The sequence below is a fragment of the Oncorhynchus kisutch genome, linkage group LG16 (assembly GCF_002021735.2).
Source record: "Oncorhynchus kisutch isolate 150728-3 linkage group LG16, Okis_V2, whole genome shotgun sequence".
Lineage (NCBI taxonomy): Eukaryota > Metazoa > Chordata > Actinopteri > Salmoniformes > Salmonidae > Oncorhynchus > Oncorhynchus kisutch.
The window spans coordinates 17,831,393-17,855,454 of NC_034189.2; the positions used below are offsets into that span (position 1 = coordinate 17,831,393).

At 44.6% G+C, this 24,062-nt stretch overlaps 1 protein-coding gene across 2 annotated transcripts; it reads right to left on the reverse strand.

The window, feature by feature from the left end:
- Positions 1-1,666: 1,666 nt before the first annotated feature.
- LOC109906421 (testis associated actin remodelling kinase 1) lies at positions 1,667-21,874 on the reverse strand. 2 transcript variants are annotated; one of them, XM_031791914.1, is made up of 10 exons: positions 21,695-21,874; positions 19,767-19,975; positions 8,233-8,354; positions 7,988-8,036; positions 7,504-7,650; positions 7,065-7,147; positions 5,174-5,348; positions 4,783-4,869; positions 4,378-4,513; positions 1,667-3,638 (listed from the first exon to the last, which is right to left on the reverse strand). In XM_031791914.1, the coding sequence occupies exons 2-10, from the start codon at positions 19,950-19,952 to the stop codon at positions 2,539-2,541; spliced, it is 2,085 nt and encodes a 694-aa protein (XP_031647774.1). In that variant the 5' UTR covers positions 19,953-19,975; positions 21,695-21,874; the 3' UTR covers positions 1,667-2,538. The 2 variants fall into 2 exon arrangements, with proteins under 2 accessions (XP_031647774.1, XP_020359696.1); XM_020504107.2 differs by having other exon boundaries at positions 19,767-20,494.
- Between the last annotated feature and the right edge of the window lie 2,188 nt (positions 21,875-24,062).

Genomic DNA, 24,062 nt, shown 5'->3' on the forward strand with positions numbered 1-24,062 from the left:
TAAAAATAAAAAGAGCTTTGCAAACCTGGATTGTACAATATTTCCCATTATTAAAAAAATAATAATAATTCAAGCTCTTTCAAGTTGGTTGTTGATCATTGCTAGACAGCCATTTTCAAGTCCTGCCATAGATTTTCAAACCCATTTAAGTCAAAACTAACTAGGCCACTCAGGAACATAATGTCTTGGTATGTAACTGGTGTATAATTGCACTTGCGTTTTAAGTTATTGTCCTGCAGAAAGCTGGATTTTTTGCCACATTTATGGTGTTGCTTTAGTGCCTTTTTGCAAACAGGATGCATGTTTGAAATTGTATTATTCTGTGCAGATTCCCTTCTCACTGTCAATTAGGTTAGTATTGTGGAGTAACTCAAATCTGGAAGTTCTCATATCATAGCAATTTAACTCAAACTGGTTTAAAGTCACCTCATGGTGAAAACTGAGCATTTTCCTTCCTCTCTGTTGACTGAGTTAGGACGCCTGTATCTTCGTAGTGACTGGGTGTATTGTTACACCATCCAAAGTGTAATTGCTAAGGTCACCATGTTCAAAGGGATATTCAATGTCTGCTTCTATATTTTGACCCATCTACCAATAGGTGCCCTTCTTTGCGAGGCATTGGAAAACCTCTCTAGTGTTTGTTGTCGAATCTGTCCTTGAAATTCATTGCTTGGCTGAGGGTCCATACAGATAATTGTATGTGTGGAGTAAAGAGATGAGGTAGTCATTCAAAAATCATGTTTAACACCATTATTGCACACAGAGTTAGTCCATGCAACATAGCATGACTTGTTAAGCAAATTTTTACTCTAAGTTCAGGCTTGCCATAAAAGGGGTTGAATACTAATTTACAAGACATTTCAGCTTGAACATTTTAGTAATTTGAACAAATGTCTAAAACATTTGGGGGTATTGTGTGACAAATCCTAATTTAATCCACTTTAAATTCAGGCTGTAACAAAACTTGGAAAAAGGGTTTGAAAACCACAGTGCGCGAGACAGCCACAGTGCGCGAGACAGCCACAGTGCGCGAGACAGCCACAGTGCGCGAGACAGCCACAGTGCGCGAGACAGCCACAGTGCGCGAGACAGGAGAGAACTGAGGTAGAGGTGAGCAACAAGACAAACAGAAAAAGACAACCACTACACTTGCAATAACATCTGCTAACCCTGTGTATGTGACCGATAAAACTGGATTTAAACCACCTTGCAAGCTGTGTAAGAATACATTTTAGTTTTTTGTACAAGTGCCTAGTTGAGTCCCTATTTTCTTATTAATGTTGGTACAGTACAATGTTGGATCTTAATTTGAGTCTCTGCTACAGCAGGAAAATAATCACACAGCAACACCATATTATAATTTAGACGTGTATGGTTTGATATCATTTTTCATTACAGAAAATCAAGTCAAATTTCAGAAAGGGGGAAAATAAAACTTCAAAAGCCTTTTTAAACCTCAAATACACAACTTTTAAAAGTCCTGCAACGCAGGAAAGTTCCCCTGCAACAGGGTGATCAAATGAAGATCCTACATTTGTACACAGACCCACGACTACAAAATAAATAAACATGCATACATAATGCTTAGATATTCATGGCCATGTGGGCCAGCAGAGTTGGAGAGAAATCCTGCAATCCAGCTAAAGAAACATAAATCACACAGACAGTCTGTCCATTCTAATATTTTATTCAATGCCATTTAAATAATATTCATCTATACTTTGTTGAAGTGGGTCTTTGACCATTCATTCTCAAATAATAACAAGTCACGATATAATACAAGTGCCGTTCGAGGATGAGGAACATAAGACCCCGTACAGCGTCAGTCACATACTGTATCAGTCAACAGAACAGTGTATGGCTCACTGGTGCACACACACACTGCCCTGCTCATGGCCTCTCCAGGGTGCAGCATATAGCTGTCTGAACACAAAGACAAACTGCTGAGCATAAACCCATTGAGACATTATCAAAACATACAAATCATAACACTTCAACATAAGTCAAAAATATGTTTTTTTTTTTACAACTGACTGTCAGGGAAGCAGCCATAGACCCCCCACGATAGGAGGATATCAGAACACACATAACCCAGGGGATTGGTCCAATACCAAAGCCATGTATACATTTAAATATGGCTCTGACCAATACGTGTTGCCATGCTGAGGGAAAGTATTGTCGTTGCTTCTTTATGAATCAGTCAGTCTACAAGCCTGCATCTGCTGTAGGAAACAGTGGAATCGCCACTCACTCCTTTACAGTCAGTACAGCATTATTATGTTATAGGTGTTGACTATATTATTATAATCATTACCGCCTCAGTCCAGCAGAGGGCGCCATACCATCACTTAGAGGCAACCAGCACAGCAGTGCATCCACACCAGCAGTTTTACCTCCTATGTCACCATCTGAGTAAGAATGGAATGAAGTAGCCCCCTAGGCAATGATCTAAGGTCAGTTTAGAGTCTCTCTCCTAAGAAAAACAGTTGGGATTTGGTGTAATCTGATCCTAGATCTGTGGTTAGGGGCATTCTGTATCTATGTTTGCGCCCCAGGCAGGGCTAGGCCAGGCTCTGGGTTGGTAGGCAAGGACGGTCGCCCCTTAGGACCTTTATAGAGCAACCCTCGGTTGGCTCCCGTACTGTCCCTGTTCAGGTTCTTATAGGGGTTCCTGTGAGGGGGTGCGCGGAAACACAGCGAGGGGAATCGGAGCCCCGCAAGGCAACATCCAGAACATGAGATAACCTCCTCCTGCTCCAGAGAGGGAGCGGAACCGTTACCGGAGCTGAACGGCGAGCCCCCTATGGGCCCCCCAGGAGTGGAGTGGTACCCGTTGGTGCCCCCACATCCTAGGTGGGGCAAAGGTAGGGGGGGCAAGCAGGGAGGGTCATTGGATATGGGGGGAACATTGCCCCAGCCATTGGTGAATGTAGGGGGTGTGGGTGTGGAGGGTTTGGAATAAGGCAGGACTGTAGGTTGAGTGCCATCTAGAGTGTCGGGGGAGCTGGTGCAGTCCATGGGTTCTTCCTCCAGGCTGCTTGTGTCCACTTCCTCCTCGTTACATAGCGGGTCTAATGACAGCAGCTCTGGGTCGAGAGGAAGCCCGGAGTCATCGGCAGTGAGGCCCTCGCTGCTCTTCCTCCTCTCCACATCCTCTTCGACCACGAACTCAGACTCAAAGGTAAACCTCTCTTCTACGATTTCCCTCTCCTCCTCCTCCTCTCCATTCCTCTCATTACCATCAGTCCCTAGGTCTGTTTTCTCTGCACTATTGTCTTTGGTGGTGGGGGGCAGGAGATCTGGAGGAGGGGTGCAGGGTAGTGACAGGCAGCGTCTATGGAGCCTTCCTCGGGGCATACCCCCACCCCCCGCTCTGTCAGAGGGGGTGGTACAGGGGTCCAGAGGTTGGGGTAAGGTGAACGTTAAAGAGATGACTGACTTGCTGGGCGTGTCAAACAGTTTGATTTTGCCTCCATTAAGGTCCTCTCGCAGGGAGAAGGGGTTGACACGGGTGGGAGGGGCCAGAGTGGGGAGCGTGACTGGAGGGAGCATGTCTGATTTGCTGCGGCAGAGGCGGGGGTCACCAGGGAGACAGAGGGACCGTCTTCGCAGCAGGCTGAGATCTGGAGAAAGAGATGCTGAAAGAGAGATTCAAGAAAAAATATATATAATCACACATGGCTAGTAATGCACCTTAGAAATGGCATATATAAAATTGAATAAATGTGTCCTACACCGATCTATTGCACTAAATGTAAAAGTCTATCTATACTCAACAAAAATATACAGCAAACAATTTCAATATTTTACTAAGTCACAGTGCAGTCAATTAAATAAGTTCATTAGGCCCTAATTTATGAATTTAATGCGACAGGGCAGGGGTGCAGCCAAGGGTAGCCTCAGAGGGCATAGGTCCACCCACTGGGGAGCCGGGCCCAGCCACTGGGGAGCCGGGCCCAGCCACTGGGGAGCCGGGCCCAGCCACTGGGGAGCCGGGCCCAGCCAAATCATTGTTTTCCCCCCAAAAAGTGCTTTATTACATCCTGAAATAGTTCTGTTTTATCAGATGCCTGGGTGGCTTGTCTCATAAAATCCCTCTGGTAAAGAAGTTCTGTTCAGTATATAGAACATTCCTAGACATGTCCCTGTGCTAGTCCCCATCCCACAGTGCTGAATTGAAAAAAGTACCACTTTCTTATTCACTTTCTTATTCACTTTCATCATGACTGATGATAAATATTGAGAGCAGCATTTCTTCTTAGACACCAGAAAAACAGACCCCACCAGCTCATAACCCCCCAGCTCATAACCAACAGCTGGGTCTTAATGACTCCTGTCTGAACACAGTTGTGTTTTGGAGAACCCTTTCAGACTGACCTCCCTGTGCTCCATACCCTCCAGGACAGACACACACACCCGTTGGTGCAGCTTCATCTTTCTGAGTCCTCTCCTTCACTCTTCCCTCCAGCTCTTCTACGATCGCTGAGAACGATGGACGACGCTTTGGATCCATCTGAGAGCGAGAGATGGACAGATGGAGAGAGATGAGCAAAATATATATATCTTTTAAGTCCGTCAGTTACTCAAGAGTCATAGTACGAAGGAGAAGGAAAAAGGGGTAACAATAAAATGAGAGAAAAGGTAGAAGATTTGCGCCCGTGTGAGAGCGCTAGTGTCTTGGGGCGCGCGCGTGTGAGAGCGCGTGTCTTGGGGCGCGCGCGTGTGAGAGCGCGTGTCTTGGGGCGCGCGCGTGTGAGAGCGCGTGTGAGAGGAGTGTCTTACGTGGCAGCAGGTGACCGCCAGGTTCAGGAAGTCAGGGGGACAGTCTCCCACCATGTGCTGAAAGGTCTCTATGTCCAGACCAAAGTCCTACAGAGGGGAAAGAGCGTCACACACTGATCAGCGACATCACTCAGTGAAAGAGCCCTAGAGAGACTCCAACAGGAGCTCTGATTTGCTGTACTCCTTCAGTCCCTAATTTACACAATAGAACAGAAGAGGACGCCGTCAGCGACTTCACTGAAAGGACTGTGACTTACTGCCTGGTGGGAGCTGTTAAACTGCAGTTTCATACAATGGCCAGGAGACGTTCAGGATACGTCACATCATACCCTATTGTGAACCCTGATTGTGTGGTAGTGTGTTGGGGTGTTTGCGCGCGTTGTGTTCAAACCTCTGTGCGGGGGAGGACGTCAGGGTCGGCCTGTATCCTAGCGATGACCTCACACAGGATGATCCCATACGCAAAGACGTCCACTTTCTCATTGTAGACCTCTCCTCGCAGTACTTCCGGTGCCATCCAGTAGGGGGAGCCCACCACAGCCAGAGGCTCCTGGTCGGACTCTTCACTGTGGACAGAGAGAGGAAGACAGGCCTGTACATTATTACAGGCGGTGAAGTTGCCTTTAGATGCTGGTCTAGGGTTGGCTTTGCATTTTCCCCACTAATGGGACTGGGGGGGAATCTGATCCTAGACCTGAACATAGGGGGAAACCCCAGAGCCATTATTTACAGCTCCAGCTCACAGACTTCAGCTCGCTTCATCGCGCTCTAGTTCAGTTACAACCATCCCAAAAGGAAAGTTTACATGGGGTAAATATATTGTGTGTAAAGGCATAAAGGGGCAGGCAAACACAAGTGACTGCGAGGCGCATGCTCTGAACACCCCCCCCCCCCCCCCGGCAGTCACTTCCTCAGTGCTATTTCCATCTCGCTAAACCATGATATTGCATAAGTAGTGAGGGAAGTGATGGGAGCTGAGAAAGAGGAGAGCTCCCAGTGTAAACACTATTTGGGGAAATGGAGGGAGAGCGCGAGAGAGAGTTGACATTCAGCCGGGGAGAGGGAGAGCGCGAGAGAGAGTTGACATTCATCCGGGGAGAGGGAGAGCGAGGAGAGAGAGTTGACATTCACCCGGGGAGAGGGAGAGCGAGAGATGACATTCAGCCGGGGAGAGGGAGAGCGAGGAGAGAAAGAGACCAAGTGTGCTTGAATAGTTTGACCATATTTGGAAAGCTTTCCTAAACTCCATCTGTCTCTCTCCCACTCTCTGACAAACAGAGTTAGAGTGCACATACAAATTCAAAATTAGAGGAAGGTCATCAACATACAGCAGACATTGCATTCACTGATTCGTAATTTTAATGTTTTGTCAAATCAGTTTCCTTCGACCTAAAAGCACCGTAAATGAACAAAAACATGTTGTGATGCATCAACACAACGTGGCTGTACAAAAACAAATAGACAAGGTAAACACTGGGGTGACTGTAGACAAACGACAGGAAACGGTGCACACACACACACACACACACACACACACGAGTTAACGCGACAGCTGCTTCCTCTCAGACAGTGTTTACAAAAAGGATACAGACCCATTTACCAGGCCAGGGGGGGTATGTGTGTGTCCAGCTGATATTTAATCTGTGCCCACTATGGGCAACTTCTAAATAATTAGCAGGATACCAACTTGTCAACAGGAAGAAGCCGAGAGGATTAAAACAGGCTAGAGCGATGAATACAACACATGAGGTGTCAATGTTAGAATTATAAACCAGTTATATCTGGAGTCGGTGTATGTGTGTCTCGCTCTCAATCCAGCCAGATTAAATATTGACACCATCGCAGTAAATCAACGAACGATGTACCCCCCCCCCCCCGAAACAGGGGCTTAAATCACAGATAGTTCCACATAGCTGGCAAACCACAACTTCTTCAGGGGGAAGTGTGTCTCACATTCTTTGGAAAATGAGACTCTGCTTTAATGTGATGAATGATTCATTTTTTAGACCCAAGACAGTGATAAGGTCAGTTTGTGTTTTTTTAATGTACACATTATAGTGAGGACTGGGGGAAGGGAAGCTGAGCATAGAGCCTACAGGCAACTTCTACCTGGGGTTTCAGTGACTGACTGAAAGATTGATGGACAGAGCCAAAGAGAGCGAGCGTGTGTGAGCTATCAAGATAGAGAGCGTGAGAAAGAAAGTGGAAGGTAGAGCAACCATTCAGGTGTGTTATCTAATCAGTTTGCGTTGATAGACGGATGATGAATAAACTCCACTGACCTGTACTCTGGTATTTTCTCTGCCAGGCCAAAGTCCCCCACCACAGCAGTACACTGGCCACTGGCCCAACGCACCAGGCAGTTCTACAGGACAGAACCAGAAAGACGGTGGTCAGGACCCGTATTCACAAAGAGTCTCAGAGTAAGAGTGCTGATCTAGGATCAGGTCACTCCTGTCCATGTAGTCTTATTCATTATGATCCAGAAGGTAAAAATGATCCTAGATAAGCACTCCTACAAGCTTTATGAATACGGTCCCTGATAAATCCATTTATAGTTAACTGTGTACTTGAGTACGCACTATTTAATGTTAAGGAGTGTATGTATGTGTAGCGTGCCACCTGTGTGCCTGCCAAAGTATGTACAATTACCGACAGGAGGTGTGTATCCGTATAACTGAGTGTACCTTAGTGTGCGTGTGTGTGTGTGTGTGTGTGTACCTTGGATGTGAGGTCTCTATGGAAGATGCCTCTGCTGTGGAGGTACTGCAGGCCCCTAGCGATGTCTAGAGACAGGCCCATCCTGACTGACCACGACAGGTACTGGTCACTGTCCAGCAGCTGCTCAAGGTTACCCCCGTTGATATACTGGAAGTAACCATGACAACCACAGACAAACGTCACTCAAAAACAGGCGACTGTGCTGTAACCATGACAAACGACAGGTTTCCCTAACCTTTACCATAGGTGACTCTCCATTGAGATGGAAAAAAATATATATTTTAAGACAGGTACAGGTCATTGTACATCAACCTAGACGACATCGAATCAAATAACTGTCGGGAGTTCAGATCCCCCCCCCCCCCCCCCCACACGTAACCATGATGACCGTTAAGGAAGCATCAAGTGCAAAAAGTAGCTATAACCGGACCAATAGTTTCTACATCCTAGCTGGTCTACCCTTGTTTAAAAGAGGAGATCTTACCTCTGTTAATGCATGGAGCTGTCCCTCATTAACACATACCCCTACAAACCTGGGACAGGAGACAGGAAGATGATTAGGTAAACATAATAGGTGGGCGGGGGGGGTCATCGTACATGCCTTATGACAAGTCTTACAGTCCTTTATAAGTGCATGGTTTAAAATGTGTATACTGAGGGATTTCCCCTGCAGACCAAAGCATTGATGGATATGGACAGTGTGTGTTTTCATAAAAGCAGAACACAGACCTGAGTATGTTGGGGTGAGACAGGCGGTTCATCAGTTGGACCTCCCTCAGCATGTTAGCTCTGTTACTGGCCATGGTGTTCATCTTCAGAGCCATCACCCGCCCACTGATACGGTGCTGCACCTGCACAGAGAGAGACCGGAGGAGAGAGAACCATCACTAAGGTCAGACACCGGCCGTATGTTACGGACATGACAACCAGCGTTAGAGAAAGGAAACCATTGGACAAGCAGTGAACATCAACTGTACTGTGAGAAAGAGTTGAAAGTGAGGAGAGATCTTATTGGTCCAAAATGTTAGGCTCCAGTGCGTCTAGCCCCCTCCCCCCGAGGGTCCTAGACTGGCATGTCTAGCTAAGCTGGGTGCTTTGGTGGAGAGTGTCTGGTGGTCACCATGGTGATGTGGCGTCTCATCCCCTATATCCTTGAGTGTGTTCGGAGGGGCTTGGACTCCTGCCCATCTCCCTCTAACTAAGACCATATAGATACCCACTAAGTAATCCAACAGTCCAATTAGTACTGGGAGAGTGTACATGTCATGTTTGTAGGTATGAGAGAGTGAGTGTGACACATCTAGTGGTGGTGTGTGAAGAGAACAGAGAGCGTGGTTACATCAGTGTGACAGTGGCCTAGTAGATATGAGTTGGCCAGCAGATCAGTGGAGTGATGGGAAATCTAGAGTTTATTAATGGATCTATTAAAACAGACAGTCTGGCCTCGATCTTAAATCAAGGCTACAGCATACAGTCAACCAGTGACCATTAGGTCCATCCTACTCTGAACTGCAGTCCGAGATGGGGCGTGGGTACACACACACACATACATATACACAGAGGGGCCGCTGCTGTATTGAGGCAATCAGTGCCTTTACACATTTATGACCACACTTCCAGTAAGAGCTAGTGCCGTCTGAGGATTAGCTCTATGGTTCGTTCCCCGATCTAATTTATTAGATCTGGTAACAGGATTTAACTACATTAGTATTGCTGTACTACAGGCCAGCAGGATCATACAGAATAGCCTCTATCCCCCTCGCTCGCTCACACACACACCCTAATGCAGAGATGAGCCAACTGCTGAACTGAACCGCCCCCTCTACCAGGTAGAGGCTGAACTGAACCGCCCCCTCTACCAGGTAGAGGCTGCGCCGCCGCCCCCTCTACCAGGTAGAGGCTGCGCCGCCGCCCCCTCTACCAGGTAGAGGCTGCGCCGCCGCCCCATCTACCAGGTAGAGGCTGCGCCGCCGCCCCATCTCGGTCTAGGCCAGGGATGGGCAACTCCAGTCCTCGAGGGCCTGATTGGTGTCACAGTTTTGCCCCTGCTAACACACCCGAGTCCAATAAATCACCTAATCCCAATCTTCAGTTTAGAATCCAGTTTGATTAACTTATGGCTGCAGGGGCAGTATTGAGTAGCTTGGATGAAAGGTGCCCAGAGTAAAACGATCTGCTCCTCAGTCCCAGTTGCTAATATATGCATATTATTATTAGTATTAGTATTGGCTAGAAAACACTCTGGAGTTTCTAAAACTGTTTGAATGATGTCTGAGTATAACAGAACTCATATGGCAGGCAAAAACCTGAGAAGAAATCCAAACAGGAAGTGGGAAATCTGAGGTTGGTCGATTTTCAACCCAGCCCCTATTGAATACAGAGTGGGATATGGATAAAGTTGCACTTCCTAGGGCTTCCACTAGATGTCAACCGTCTTTAGAAACTTGAATTGAGGCTTCTACTGTGTTGTGGAGCCAGATGGGAGTGCTTTGAGTCAGTGGTCTGGCAGAGAGCCAGGTCTGCGTTCCATGGCTCCTCTAAAGACATAGAAATTCTCCGGTTGGAACGTTATTGAATATTTATGATAACATCCTAAAGATTGATTCTATACTTAGTTTGACAAGTTTCTTCGACCTGTAATATAACTTTTTGAAGTTTTCGTCTGACGTTCGGATGGACCTGCACGACCTGGACCAGCACAAAAGTAGCTACTTGGACATAAATAAATGGACATTATCAAACAAATAAAGCATTTATTGTGGAACTAGGATTCCTGGGAGTGCATTCTGATGAAGATCAAAGGTAAGGGAATATTTATAATGTGATTTCTGTTGATTCCAACATGGCGGGTAATTTTATTTTCTGAGCGCCGTCTCAGATTGCATGGTTTGCTTTTTCCGTAAAGTTTTCGAAATCTGACACAGCAGTTGCATTATATATATATATTTCCATGTCTAACAATTGTATTTATCAACATTTATAATGAGTATTTCTGTAAAATGATGTGGCTCTCTGCAATATCACCGGATGTTTTTGGAACTAGTGAACGTAACGTTCCAATGTATACTGAGATTTTTTAAATATAAATATGAACTTTATCAAACAAAACACACATGTATTGTGTAACATGAAGTCCTATGAGTGTCATCTGATGAAGATCAAAGGTATCTCTATTTGTGCATTTTGTGACTCCTCTCTTTGGCTGGAAAAATTGCTGAATTCTGTGACTTGGCGGTGACCTAACAATCATTTGTGGTGCTTTCGCTGTAAAGCCTATTTGAAATCGGACACTGTGGTTGGATTAACAAGATTGCGTTTAAAAATGGTATAAGATACATGTATGTTTGAGGAATTTTACTTATGAGATTTCTGTTTTGAATTTGGCGCCGTGCACTTTCACTGGCTGTTGTCATATCGATCCCATTAACGGGATTGCAGCCCTAAGAAGTTTAATCAGCTGTGGTTACTAGGGATGGAGAAAAAGTGAGACACCAATCAAGCCCTTCGAGGACTGGAGTTTCCCACCCCTTGTCTAGGCCATCTGCTTTGTCCCGTCCACATGCAGAATTTCAGCTCAAATAAACAAGTGCTCAGTAATCATGGATACAGGCCGTTGCCCAGTGGCCACAAGCAAAAATAGTCCTGCCATGGCAATGTGGTGTGAGAGTCTACCTCAGGTAGGTAGGTGTGTGTGTGGTGTCAGTGCTCCAGTCACAGCTAAACAGTGAGTAGCTGTGATATCAGCATTCTAGTGACAGGAACATGGAGATGCCCAATAAATCTTACTCAGATCTATTTGGCTAAAATCAACATTTTCTTGGTGACCTGGAGATAAGACCAGGGGATTCATGTGGGGCTGGTAGCTGAACAAAGTCCACAATAAACAGGCAGGGAGGACCGGTCTGTCTTCCTGTGTTGTCTTTAACCTTTTGCGTGTAGGGGGCAGTATTTTCATTTTTGGTTAAAAAACGTACCCATTTGAAACTGCCTATTTCTCAGCCCCAGAAACTAGAATATGCATACAATTGTCAGATTAGGATAGAAAACACTCGATAGTTTCCAAAACTGTAAAAATAGTCTGAGTATAACAGAACTAATATTGCAGGCGAAAGAAAGCCTGAGGAAAATCCAATCAGGAAGTGCCTCTTATTTTGAAACCTCTGTGTTCCTATGCATGCCTATCCTCCATTTAAAAAGGGATATCCATCAGATTCCTTTTTCTATGGCTTCCCTAAGGTGTCACCAGTCTTTACAGTTTCAGGCTTTTATGTTGAAAAATGAGCGTGAAGGATCACATTGCGTAAGTGGATAGGTGGGGGCTCTCAGAGTGAGTTTTGCGCAACTGAGTAAAGCGGCCATTGTTTCTCCTGCTGTTATTGAAAAAGCTACACACTCGGTTGATATATTATCGAATATATATTTTAAAAACAACTTGAGGATTGATTATAAAAAACATTTGACATGTTTGTGGAGATTATGGATATTATTTGGAATATACTGCGTCTGTGTTGCCGTGACCGCTCTTTCCTGTGGATTTCTGAACATAATGTGACAAACAAACGTAGGTATTTTGGGTATAAAAATAATCTTTATGGAACAAAAGGAACATTTGTTGTGTAACTGGGAGTCTCGTGAGTGAAAACATCCGAAGATCAAAAGGTCAACCATTTTTTTGATTGCTTTTCTGATTTTCGTGACCTAGCTACTTAATGCTTAGTGTACATAATGTTATGTTATGCTATCGATAAACTTACAAACGCTTGGATTGCTTTCGCTGTAAAGCATCATTTCAAAATCTGAGACGACAGGTGGATTAACAAAAGGCTAAGCTGTGTTTTGCAATATTGTACTTGTGATTTAATGAATATGAATATTTTTTTGTAATATTAATTTGACTGTGGCGCTATGCTATTCAGCGGTTGCTGATGACAATTATCCCAGTACCGGGATGGGTAGCATCATGAATTAAATTGAACACGATCCACTGTCTAAACCAGGACCTGACATGCAGCTTCAGGACATCAAAAGAAGCCCCCTCTCTCTTCTGCTCCACAGTAGAAACATTTTTCACTATGCCTTTCCTCCCCCCCCTGCCCCTCTCTGGGCTGACTCACTGGCTCTTCAGTCACACCTCCACAACCACCTGGATCGTGTTCATTAGGGCGCACCATAGCAAAATGTTTTGCAACAGAAGATTTGTCCAGGTAGTCACTCACTCCCTGTTGAAGTCAGTTGTGTCCCAGTTTGGTGCGAAATGAACACATCCCTAGTCTGTTTATTTACCTACTGTAATGCTGAGGGTGGGGCCAGGGTGCTGGGGCGTAGCAGGGACAACAAGATTCTTACACACTACAGAATGTGGAGACACAGAGCACAGGGAAATGGAAAGAACAGTCAAATATGTGTGAGTGCATTTAAATACCAAGTAGGTGCGCATGCATTTAAATACCAAGCAGGTGCGCATGCATTTAAATACCAAGCAGGTGCGCATGCATTTAAATACCAAGCAGGTGCATGTGAGCTCATGTGGAACATAAACAAAGGAACACACACACACACACACACACACACATCTTGATTGACAAGAACACAAGCTTTGACTGGAGGGGAGAAATAATAGAAGCAGGGAAAAGTGCTAGCTAAGTCACCTCCTCCTCCAAACCCCAGCCAATGAACAGCCTGACTGACTCATGTCACTCATTGTAACAGATCACAAACACATGGGTGACAGTCGAGGATGGATAGGTGTGATGCTAGGTCTGTCTGGGTAAAATAAATCACTGCTGAGTTTGCACAGAGGAGATTACCGACTCAGACAGAGGAGGGTGTGAGTGAGTGTGGGTATGTGCATGTCACAGAGAATGTGTTTATGTGAGCGAGTGTATATATATATTATATATAATATATATATGGTCTGTTTAAGGAGTAGTTTCTCAGGACAGCTGTTTTGGAAAAGGGCAGACTTTCCACAACTGAACTCTCCTCTGATAAAACTTTGTTCAGTTTTGACAACATGACCCTGGAGGAGAGCACTTAATCTAGCCTGTCAATCAAACACACAGATTTCCTCACATGAGCGCACAGACGCACGTTCACTCAAACGCTGTCCGAGTGAGTCATCTCCTCTGTGCAAATGCAGTAGTGATTTTGCCCTGACAGTTCTAGCATCATCAGTGTCCTCAGGGGTTGAAAGAAGGCGAGTGAGAGAAATTTAGCAAGAATGATATACAACACAGAATGTACCACAGAAGGCTTGCAAAGAGAATGTGAAGCAAGAAAATAAAATTCAACAATAAATTCAAGAGTTAAGAATGAACTGTTGTTGCAGATCAATCTGTGGCAGTAAATGGAGAGCAGATATATATATAAATAATATTACCAATATGATCATGTTGCCATTTGAAGCATTTAGCTAAGAAAACATCTGCATGTTCTGGCAATGAAAAACAGGTGAGTGGGAATGGGGCGGCAGGTAGTCTAGAGGTTAAGAGGGTTGGGCCAGTAACTGAAAGGTCGCTGGTTCAAATCATAATCCATCCACCTGACAGGTGTGGCATATCTTGGCAAAGAAGAAATGCTCACTAACAGGGATGTAAACAAATTTGTGCAAAACAAATTGAGAGAAATAAGTTTGTGCGTATGGAACATTTCTGGGATCTTTTATTTCAGCTCATGAAACATGTGACCAACACTTTACATGTTGCATTTATATTTTCATTCTAGTTATTCTATACTGAATGGAACATTCTAAGAGTATGCACCGCACTTTATTAAAACAGTAATATAATTACTATTAATTGTATTATATTTCCGTGGCCAAAACAATGATCATTTGTGATTCAGTCAGATGATCTGAACAAGGAAGTACCAGGACTCCTGCCTGCCTGTACAGGAAGTAAGTTACAGTACGGCAGACAGGTCGGTCTAGGGAGCTCTCTCACAATAAGATAAAAAGCAGAACCTGAAGGATTAGTCTTGACACGCGCACCCCTCATATTGCACAATGGCAGCGTTGCGGTATGAATACCTGCCTGACGGCTGTGAGGAAAGCATCCATTGATCCAGAGTGTGTGTGTGACAAAGAAGGTGCTGAATAACACTAGAGATGGCAGGATGCCAAGAGTTTTGTGCAGCACTGTTTGTAATCCAGCATCAAGACTCAACGCTTCAGAGGGTGTGTGAACAGAGTGGCGAGGATCATTTATGGCTCTATTACCACACAGTCTGTCATGTCATCTGAACATTATAACAGTTAGATTGGAACTCCATGTAATTGCTGCGGTAAAAAGAATTTGCATTCATATGCAGTTATCAAAGGGCAGGTTGCTCAATCAAGAGGCATCTTTACAGCTGGCACTTTTAAACCCCAAGTCATTTGCATGCTCACTGCCCAGTCAAAGGGCAACATGGCTGGGAGGAGTGATCCGAGTGTGTGATACAGTAGGAGCATGACTCAACCTCCTAGTCTAATGGAAGGTCTAGGATAACATTTTCCTTAACTTAAATATATGGTTAACTGTGCTAACAAGGTCCCAGAACAGGGGCCCGAGTGTGAGATTCCAGACCTCGTTACCTTAACCATGATTGTTATGGTCATGGTTAACTGGACTCAGTTGTTGACAGTATACCTAGGGCCCAGAGTTTTTCCTGACCAGGAAATACTACAGGAACCTAGTTTACATGCTATAATGTACACTGGGAGTTTTCCCAGGTCAGGACACATGTTTAAGAAAAACTCCTGGCCCAATGTTATGAACATTACAATGCTCTGTGAAACAGGAGCAGGACTAGATGAAGTTGACACTATTGCTTATGTTGCCCGTAGAGCTCTGAGCTATGTAGGGAATAGGGCAGTGGTTCCCAAACTTGGGGTTGGGACCCCATGTGCGGTCCCATCAAATTGAAATGGGGTTACCTAAGAAAATGTGTAATCTAACCAAACAAAATGTTTCCCTTCAAATGGGTATAGCATACAACCTTTAAGTATCAACTAATGACCGCTTACACTAGTAGAATGGGGTCTAACCCCATGAAGTTCTGGAAACCGGTTAAAGACCTGGAGAATAAACCCTCCTCACAGCTGCCCATGTCCCATGCCCATGTTGATGTGGTTGTTACTGACAAGAAGCATATGGCTGAGCTCTTTAAATCACCACATTAAGTCAGGATTCCCATTTGACTCAGCCATGCCTCCTTGCCCGTCCTACATTTCCTCGTCTCCCAGCCCTTCTAATGCAACTATTCTTGATGCTTCTCCCTCTTTTTCCCCTGCCCTTCAACACAGTTTCTCCCTGCAGGCAGTCACTGAGTCAGAGGTGCTAAAGGAGCTCCTGAAACTTGACCACAAAAAAAAACATCTGGGTCAGATGGTTTAGACCCTTCTTTAAGGTTGCTGCCCCCATCATCGCAACGCCCGTCTGTCCTTTCTGGGGAGATTCCCATTGCTTGGAAGGCAGCCACAGTTTGTCCTTTAGTTAAATGGGGGAGATCAAGCTGAACCGAACTGTTACAAGCCCATTTCTATTTTGCCCTGTTTATCAAAAGTGTTGGAAAAACTTGTCAATAATCAACTGACTGGCTTTCTTGATGTCTATAGTATTCTCTCAGGTATGCAATCTGGTTTCCGCTCAGGTTATGGATGTGTCACTGCAACCTTAAAAAGGTCCTCAATGTCACCATTGCCCTTGATTCTAAGCAAGGTTGTGCTGCTATTTTTATTGCCTTGGCCAAAGCTTTAGATACGGTAGACCATTCCAACCTCATGGGCCGGCTAAGGAGTTTTGGTGTCTGAGGAGTCTTTGGCCTGGTTTGCTAACAACATCTCTCAAAGAGTGCAGTGTATAAAGTCAGAAAATCTGCTGTCTCAGCCACTGCCTGTCACCAAGGGAGTACCCCAAGGCTCAATCCTAGGCCCCACGCTCTTCTCAATTTACATCAACATAGCTCAGGCAGTAGGAAGCTCTCATCCATCTATATGCAGAGTCTTATACTCAGCTGGCCCCTCCACAGATTTTTTGTTAAATACTCTACAACAAAGCTTTTCGTGTCCAACAAGCTTTCTCTACCCGGAACCTTGTTCTGAACACCTCCAAAACAAAGGTCAAGTGGTTTGGTAAGAAGAATGCCCCTCTCCCCACAGGTGTTGTTACTACCTCTGAGGGTTTAGAGCTTGAGGTAGTCACCTCATACAAGTACTTGGGAGTATGGCTAGATGGTGCACTGTCCTTCTCTCAGCACATATCAAAGCTGCAGGCTAAAGTTAAATCTAGACTTGTTTTCCTCTATCTTAATCGCTCCTCTTTCACCCCAGCTGCCAAACTAACACGGATTCAGATGTCCATCCTACCCATGCTAGATTACAGACGTAATTTATAGATCGGCAGGCAAGGGCGCTCTCGAACGGCTAGATGTTCTTTCCCATTCGGCCATCAGATTTGCCACCAATACTCCTTATAGGAGACATCACTGCACTCTATACTCCTCCGTAAACTGGTCATCTCTGTATACCCGTCAAAAGACCCACTGGTTGATGCTTATTTATAAAACCCTCATAGGCCTCACTCCCCCCTATCTGAGATATCTACTGCAGCCCTCATTCTCCACATACAACACCTGTTCTGCCAGTCACATTCTGTTAAAGGTCCCCAAAGCACACACATCACTGGGTCGCTCCTCTTTTCAGTTCGCTGCAGCTAGTGACTGGAACGAGCTGCAACAAACACTCAAACTGGACAGTTTTATCTCAATCTCTTCATTTAAAGACTCAATCATGGACACTCTTACTGACACTTGTGGTTGCTTTGTATGATGTGTTGCCTGTGATGTATTGTTGACAGCCCTGTGTGCTGTTGTCTGTGCCCAATAATGTTTGTACCATGTTTTTGTGCTGCTAACATGTTGTGTTGTCATGTGTTGCTGCCTTGCTATGTTGTCGTCTTAGGTCTCTAGTTAGTGTTGTCTCTTCTTGCGATGTGTTTTGTCCTATATTTATATTGTATTTATTTTTTAAATCCCAGGCCCCCCGTCCCCACAGGAGGCCTTTTGCCTTCTGGTAGGCCATCACCGTAAATAAGAATGTTCTTAACTGACTTGCCTAGTTAAATAAAATAGAATGCGGGTTCATGTCATTGTGTCTGGACAGCCGGCGGGACCTAAAATTGAGTGAATATGACCACAGCAACCAGGGGATATCATTTCTCCAAGTTGTGTCCCCTGCATAGTCTAGTGTCAATTTAGGGTTGTGTAAAGTAAAAGATTGGGAACCCCTGGAACAGGGTGTCATTTGGGGACACAGACCAGGCTGAACCCCCTGGACTTTCTCCTCATGCAGTTCAGGGGCAATTTCACATTAACGGAATGAGGCGGAGACTCAGATTTTGCATTTAGAAAATAGGTCAAACAAAGAAATTGCAAAGTTAAAAACCATACAACTACGCAAAAGGACGACTTCATTTTCACATTTAGTTTGAAATAAAACACATTTACTTCAACAGTGCAGAGTCAAAGTATAGGAACTGAATGATTGCACAAACAGCAAAGCAGTCAATGTGTTACAAACTCTGCATATGTTCAAGTAATGGAGAATTGCTCAGTGGAAATGGTTAAATTAGCAGTCCCTCCTGGATTTTACAGGGATTTGTGATATTTTTAGGCTTAAATGCTTGATTTTGTTGCAGCAATTCTGTACTTTTTTATGGCAATATGCAAATGACTGTCACATTCTTTACATGTGGGTCGATTTTTTTATATATATTTCTTAACCTTTATTTAACTAGGCAAGTCAGTTAAGAACAAATTCTTATTTTCAATGACGGCCTAGGAACAGTGGGTTAACTGCCTTGTTCAGGGGCAGAACGACAGATTTGTACCTTGTCAGCTCGGGGATTTGAACTTGCAACCTTTTGGTTACTAGTCCAACTCTCTAACCACTAGGCTACCCTGCCGCCCCATAACCATATTACGCAGCTAATGTGCAAGTGATAGGTTGAAAATACGAGCCCTCTTTGTACTGCAGTGATGGATCAGTTGTAAGCGATAATGTTGCGTTGATTTGACCGTTTAATGCAGAAACAGTGTGGTGATTGGTCACATTTGTAAACCAGCCGTCACATAACATGCAGGGAATGGATATGAAGTAGTCCTTGTGCATAGAGTCATAACGTTTGTTTTAAAGTCATTGGCTTTTGTTTGACAGATTTTGAAGTGCAAAATCAGCATCAGCATCCTTCCGTTCTCGTGAATTTGCCCTTTGAGTAGGTTTAACATCTATCTCTGCCTACAGACCGACAGGCCAGGAACGGGTATAACTTTCACACCAAAACACTGTCCCTTCCCTGTAATGTGGGCTATAGGGTTGGGGTGAATTCACAAAGTAAACCAAATTTCCTTTTCCAAATTGTCCTCATTGAAAAGCATTGGAATTTCAGTGTAATTCCTGAATTGACTGGAATGGAAATGCCCCAAACCTTGTGAGGCACAGACACAGTTCTGGTGCGGGTCAATGTGGTGTTGTGGTCACCAGCAGCAAAATCATCATCAAGCCCATCACCATGTAAGCGTAAGCCTACCTTATCTAACTCATTGAGTGTCAGGTATTTAGAAGCTTCTTGTTTTCTACATAAGATTATTTTATTTAAAAAATATATTTAAAAAAAATGTTTCTGGAAAATGTCCTTCCAAAGAAGGTCCCTAACTTAAGCCACACACACACACACAGTAAAGGCCAACTAGCCACTAGTTTACAAGACCTAGATTATGTCCCAAATGGCACCCCATTCCTTATTTAGTAAACTACTTCTGACCAAAGCCTTATGGCTTTGGTCAAAGGTAGTACACTAAATAGGATGCCATTTGGTACCAAGATATTGTTACCCGATGCATCAGGTAAGAATGCATGGTCATCATGTTTCATGCTTGGTGCCAATGATGACCTTAACAGGGATGCTCAGATGCCCAAACGGAGTTAGGTTGGCCATGTCATCCCACACTGTTTTGCATAAAACCTAGACTTGCTAAAACAAGTCAGTACGCAGAGTTAGTCTGGACACGTATTTAAAGTGTCTCACAGTAAGAGTGCTGATCTAGGATTTAAAGTGTCTCACAGTAGGAGTGCTGATCTAGGATCAGGACCTTTTCTCCATATTAATTATGATCAAGTAAAAACGGATCCTTAATCAGCACTCTTACTCTAAGACGCTTTATGAATAGGCTACAGGACAGGACCTGAGTTCCAAACTCTTACATGTAATTTATAGGTAACTTACCTTGAACACTTCTGAGAAGAAGCCCGAGCCAATCTTCTCGCAGATGAAGTCATCTATCCGGGCCAGGCTGGACACAGCGCTGCGCAGTGCCCGGTAGGACGAGGGCCTGATCCGGTTCGGCCCGTGTACCGCGTGGATGGGTGGCTCCGCCGCCTCCTGACACCGGTCCGGCTCGACTCGCTCCATCTCGGTTATCCCGGGACTGCGACCTGCACGCAGTTTAAAATCCAACGTTTCTGTTTACATTTCTCATGCCCTCCGCAGCAGCGCGACGGTCCCGTGAAACGGATGAGCTTCACACTGGATGCTGAATTTCAGAACGAGGGTGAAAGACCGATTAATATCGCTGCCGAAATCCCATCGAACTCTAACGCAAAACACTGCCGTCTGTGTCCTCAAGTTCGGGTATTTCTTCCTTAGACTTTAGTTTCTACACAGCTTCCTTCCATCATGCCGCATCCGGCAGCGGTTGTGCGCGGTGTGTTTGATTCCGTGACTGTAAATATTTAGGCAGGCTATCCCCTCGTTCTCTCCCTCTACCCAATGCTGTAACTGCGCACTCAGGCTGCAGCAGTCCAAATCAGCTTCCTCTGGTCTGCATACGTATGCAGCGAAAAGGGCTCCTATTCTGCACCAATTGAAACCGGGTTTCCAGTGCGTATTTGTTGACAGAACGCGAAGCAGACAGACTCGCCGTTCGTTCGATGAGGAAATGAGAACAGAATTCCCTGTAAAATAGAAAACGAGGGTGTTAACTGTGGCTAACAGGTTATATGTGTAGCATATGCCTACTTATCTGTGACTGGTCTGTCCTGATACAGGTCATGGAAGCAGTTAGCCCTTGACCATGACTCGGTTTCATTACACTATACATAAGGGTCGTTGGACAAAGGAGTATTCTGTACGGGGAGGTCTGTTATGAGCCCCGACCCTTGGTCTGAACATTAACACGCATCGCTTCCGGCAAGGTTTTTGGAAACATAAGGACCATGTGTCATATTAGTGAGAAATAATTTGGAAAAAACAAAAGTGTAGATTGATATACACCTTTATAGGGATAGGGTAAGGGTTCCCACACGGCCACATTTCCATGTTACAGCGCTTGTTTACGGATAAATGACAGAAGACAAAGTGGACAACCTGTGCCAATTAGCCATCTGCGCCGCTGAACACCTGTGTGTCAAGGGAAGACAGATGCCAAACTGTTGACAGGGAAAAATACTGTCAGCTGCAACTGTTAAAACAGTGTACAGTAAAAGTGTGTATTTTGCATTTATGGAATTATTTGTGTTATGTGAAAGAGGGCTGTGTGTTTCTAAAACCATACCGCAATTGAGACTCAATTCACGTTTATATGGAGTATTTGTCTGTTTTGTCTTTCAGAGGCAATTCGCCTTTACACAAAACATTTAAGGTCCTTGGACTATATGAAGTAACGTTAGGCTACTTTAGTCCATTATTGGGTTAGAAAGTAGTGCGATATCGCATCATCATTGTAGACACTTTACATAGACTACAGAACTGATCTAGGCCTAACCTGAGCCAATCGCACAGGCGATTAAAGGCTAGGAGCCTATTCAAATGTACAGTATTTGGATTAATCACTCAATAGAAACGAGACTGACAGGCTGTACAAACACAAGCAAATATTCAGGTTGAAAACAACCGATGGACGGGCGGCGGGAGCTTGATGCTGTCGGTAAACAGTGAGCGAGCATATTCGTGAGAGACCTTCGGCCACCGTCAGCCAGACTGCGAGTCGTAAATTATAAATGCTGGGCTGAGTTGTGGGAGTTTGCCAGTCTCCCACACAATTCGTTATGCACTAAATATAAGCCTACACTATTTCAAAATTGAAAATAATGACAAAAACACTATATAGGGGAGGAATCATGCGCAACTTCGCAAAAATCATGGACGCGACTTACCTGCAATTGATCAAATCTACAGGTAGCCTAGCTTACTGTAACCTCAGCCTCAAGTGCCCTTAACCGACCGAGGTGTTTGGTTACCGGGCCTCTTATTTGACTAATTAATCAGCCTTGTCTACCGTCCCGCTGCAGCACGGTTCTCGTTTTACGTCCCCTTGCCTCCATTTGTCTTGTGCTCTGCAGTGCACCGAGGAAAAAAAGTGCGACTTTTAGTGTGGATTCTTATTGGAGGAGAAGATACTGGGCGGGGCCCTACGTCATCACCTTCAGAAACTTCACTTGCCGGGGCTTTCAAATTCAAAAAATAAAACAATTCAGCAAGTCAAAGTAAACACACGTTGCCTGTCATAGTGCGCAGTATATCCTACAGTAGTCTATGCAATCAAATGAAATAAATCAAATGTATTTCATTAAGACCATGTTACATCTGCAGTTGTCACAAAGTGGTTTACAGATAAGCCAACCTACCCAGCCCAAAATCCCAAAGAACAAGCAATGCAGAGGCAGAAGCACAGTGGCCAGGGAAAAACTCCACAGAAGACAGAAACGTAGGAAAGATACCTTGAGAGGAACCAGGCTCAGAGGGGTGGCCAGTCCTCTGTAGGCCTGTCTGGTTCAGTGACACTCCACATAGCCTAACCAGACAACTGACTCTGAACATGGAGGAACAGAGCTCAGCATTCGACCTAAGTGCCACCCTGTGATAAATATCTTCTTACTGTAGACCCATCTCACACCACATACCGACATAGTTCACATTATAACATGCTGTGGCCACATTTGGCACTTGGCAACACGTTGTGCCATTCAGTCCCCACTGCAACATCAGAATAGGCTGTAGGCTCCACAATGCATCATTTATCAATTTGTTTATTGGTTCTTTTAATCCACACATACTTTACAGTGACTATGCCTGAAACATAATACTCAAGTCACACCATTGTTGTAGATAATGACATATTCCATGTATTATTCAGGACTGCTGTTCACTTATTTATTGAGCCTAAAATGTTATTTATTTTGACAACAGGACAGTCTCACAATAGAACTGACTGTGCTTTCCTCCTAAATGGCCGTTTCCCACATCAGGATTTCCCAAACTCTGTCCTGGGTCAACATCCTAATGGTGGAACCAGCTTCCCCCTAGAAGATACGACAGCAGAGTCCCTGCCCATCTTCCGAAAACATCTGAAACCCAACCTCTTCAAACAGTATCTTAAATAATCCTCCTCCTCACCTTGACCCCCCCCCCCAATTATAAAAATAATAATAATAATTAACCAGCATTTGAACTTGACCCACTCCCCTTCTGCTCTGAATCTACTGATAGCTACATTAATGAGGAAAAATGTACTTTCTATGCCTGTAATATGTGGTTGTCCCACCTAGTTATCTTAAGATGAATGCACTAACTGTAAGTCGCTTTGGAAAAGAACATCAGCTAAATGACTAAAATGTCAAATGTAAATAACCAAGTCATCATTTAAATGTGATTATTTGAATCAGCTGTGTAGTGCTAGGGCAAGAAACTAAACATGTACCCAGGGGAGGGTCCCAGGACCTAGTTTGGGAAACCCTGCCCTACATAATGCACTAGCCTACTTTAGACCAAAGCCCTATAGGGATAGGCTACTACATAGGGAAAATGGTGTCATTTGGGACAGCTTGTGTGATATGGACAGGCGGTGATTGTGTTGACCTCACACAGTAGTGAGCCACGGTTCTTAATCCAAACAAATACGCATGGGAGATCATTTGGCTACTACAGTATGTCTAGGTCATTGATTCTGTTGTCTATATCAGGGCTCTCCAACCCTGTTCCTGGAGAGCTACCATCATGTAGGTTTTCACTCCAACCCTGTTCCTGGAGAGCTAACCCCCTGTAGGTTTTCACTCCAACCCTGTTCCTGGAGAGCTACCGTCCTGTAGGTTTTCACTCCAACCCTGTTCCTGGAGAGCTACCCCCCTGTAGGTTTTCACTCCAACCCTGTTCCTGAAGAGCTACCATCCTGTATGTTTTCACTCCAACCCTGTTCCTGGAGAGCTACCGTCCTGTAAGTTTTCACTCCAACCCAGTTACTGGAGAACTACCCTTCTGTAGGTTTTCGATCCGACCCTAATGTAGCACACCTGATTCTAATTAGCTAGTTGATAAGCTGAATCATTTTAGTTACAACTGGGTTTGGAGCTCTTCAGGAACAGGGTCGGACAGCCCTGGTCTATATGCTTCGGACACATAGACTATTCTTGTTCTCATAAACCAGGGGAATTCAACTCTTATCCTAAGAGGTCCGGACCCTGCTGGTTTTCTTTTGTACCTGATAATTTATTGCACCCACCTGGTGTCTCAGATCTCAATCAGTTC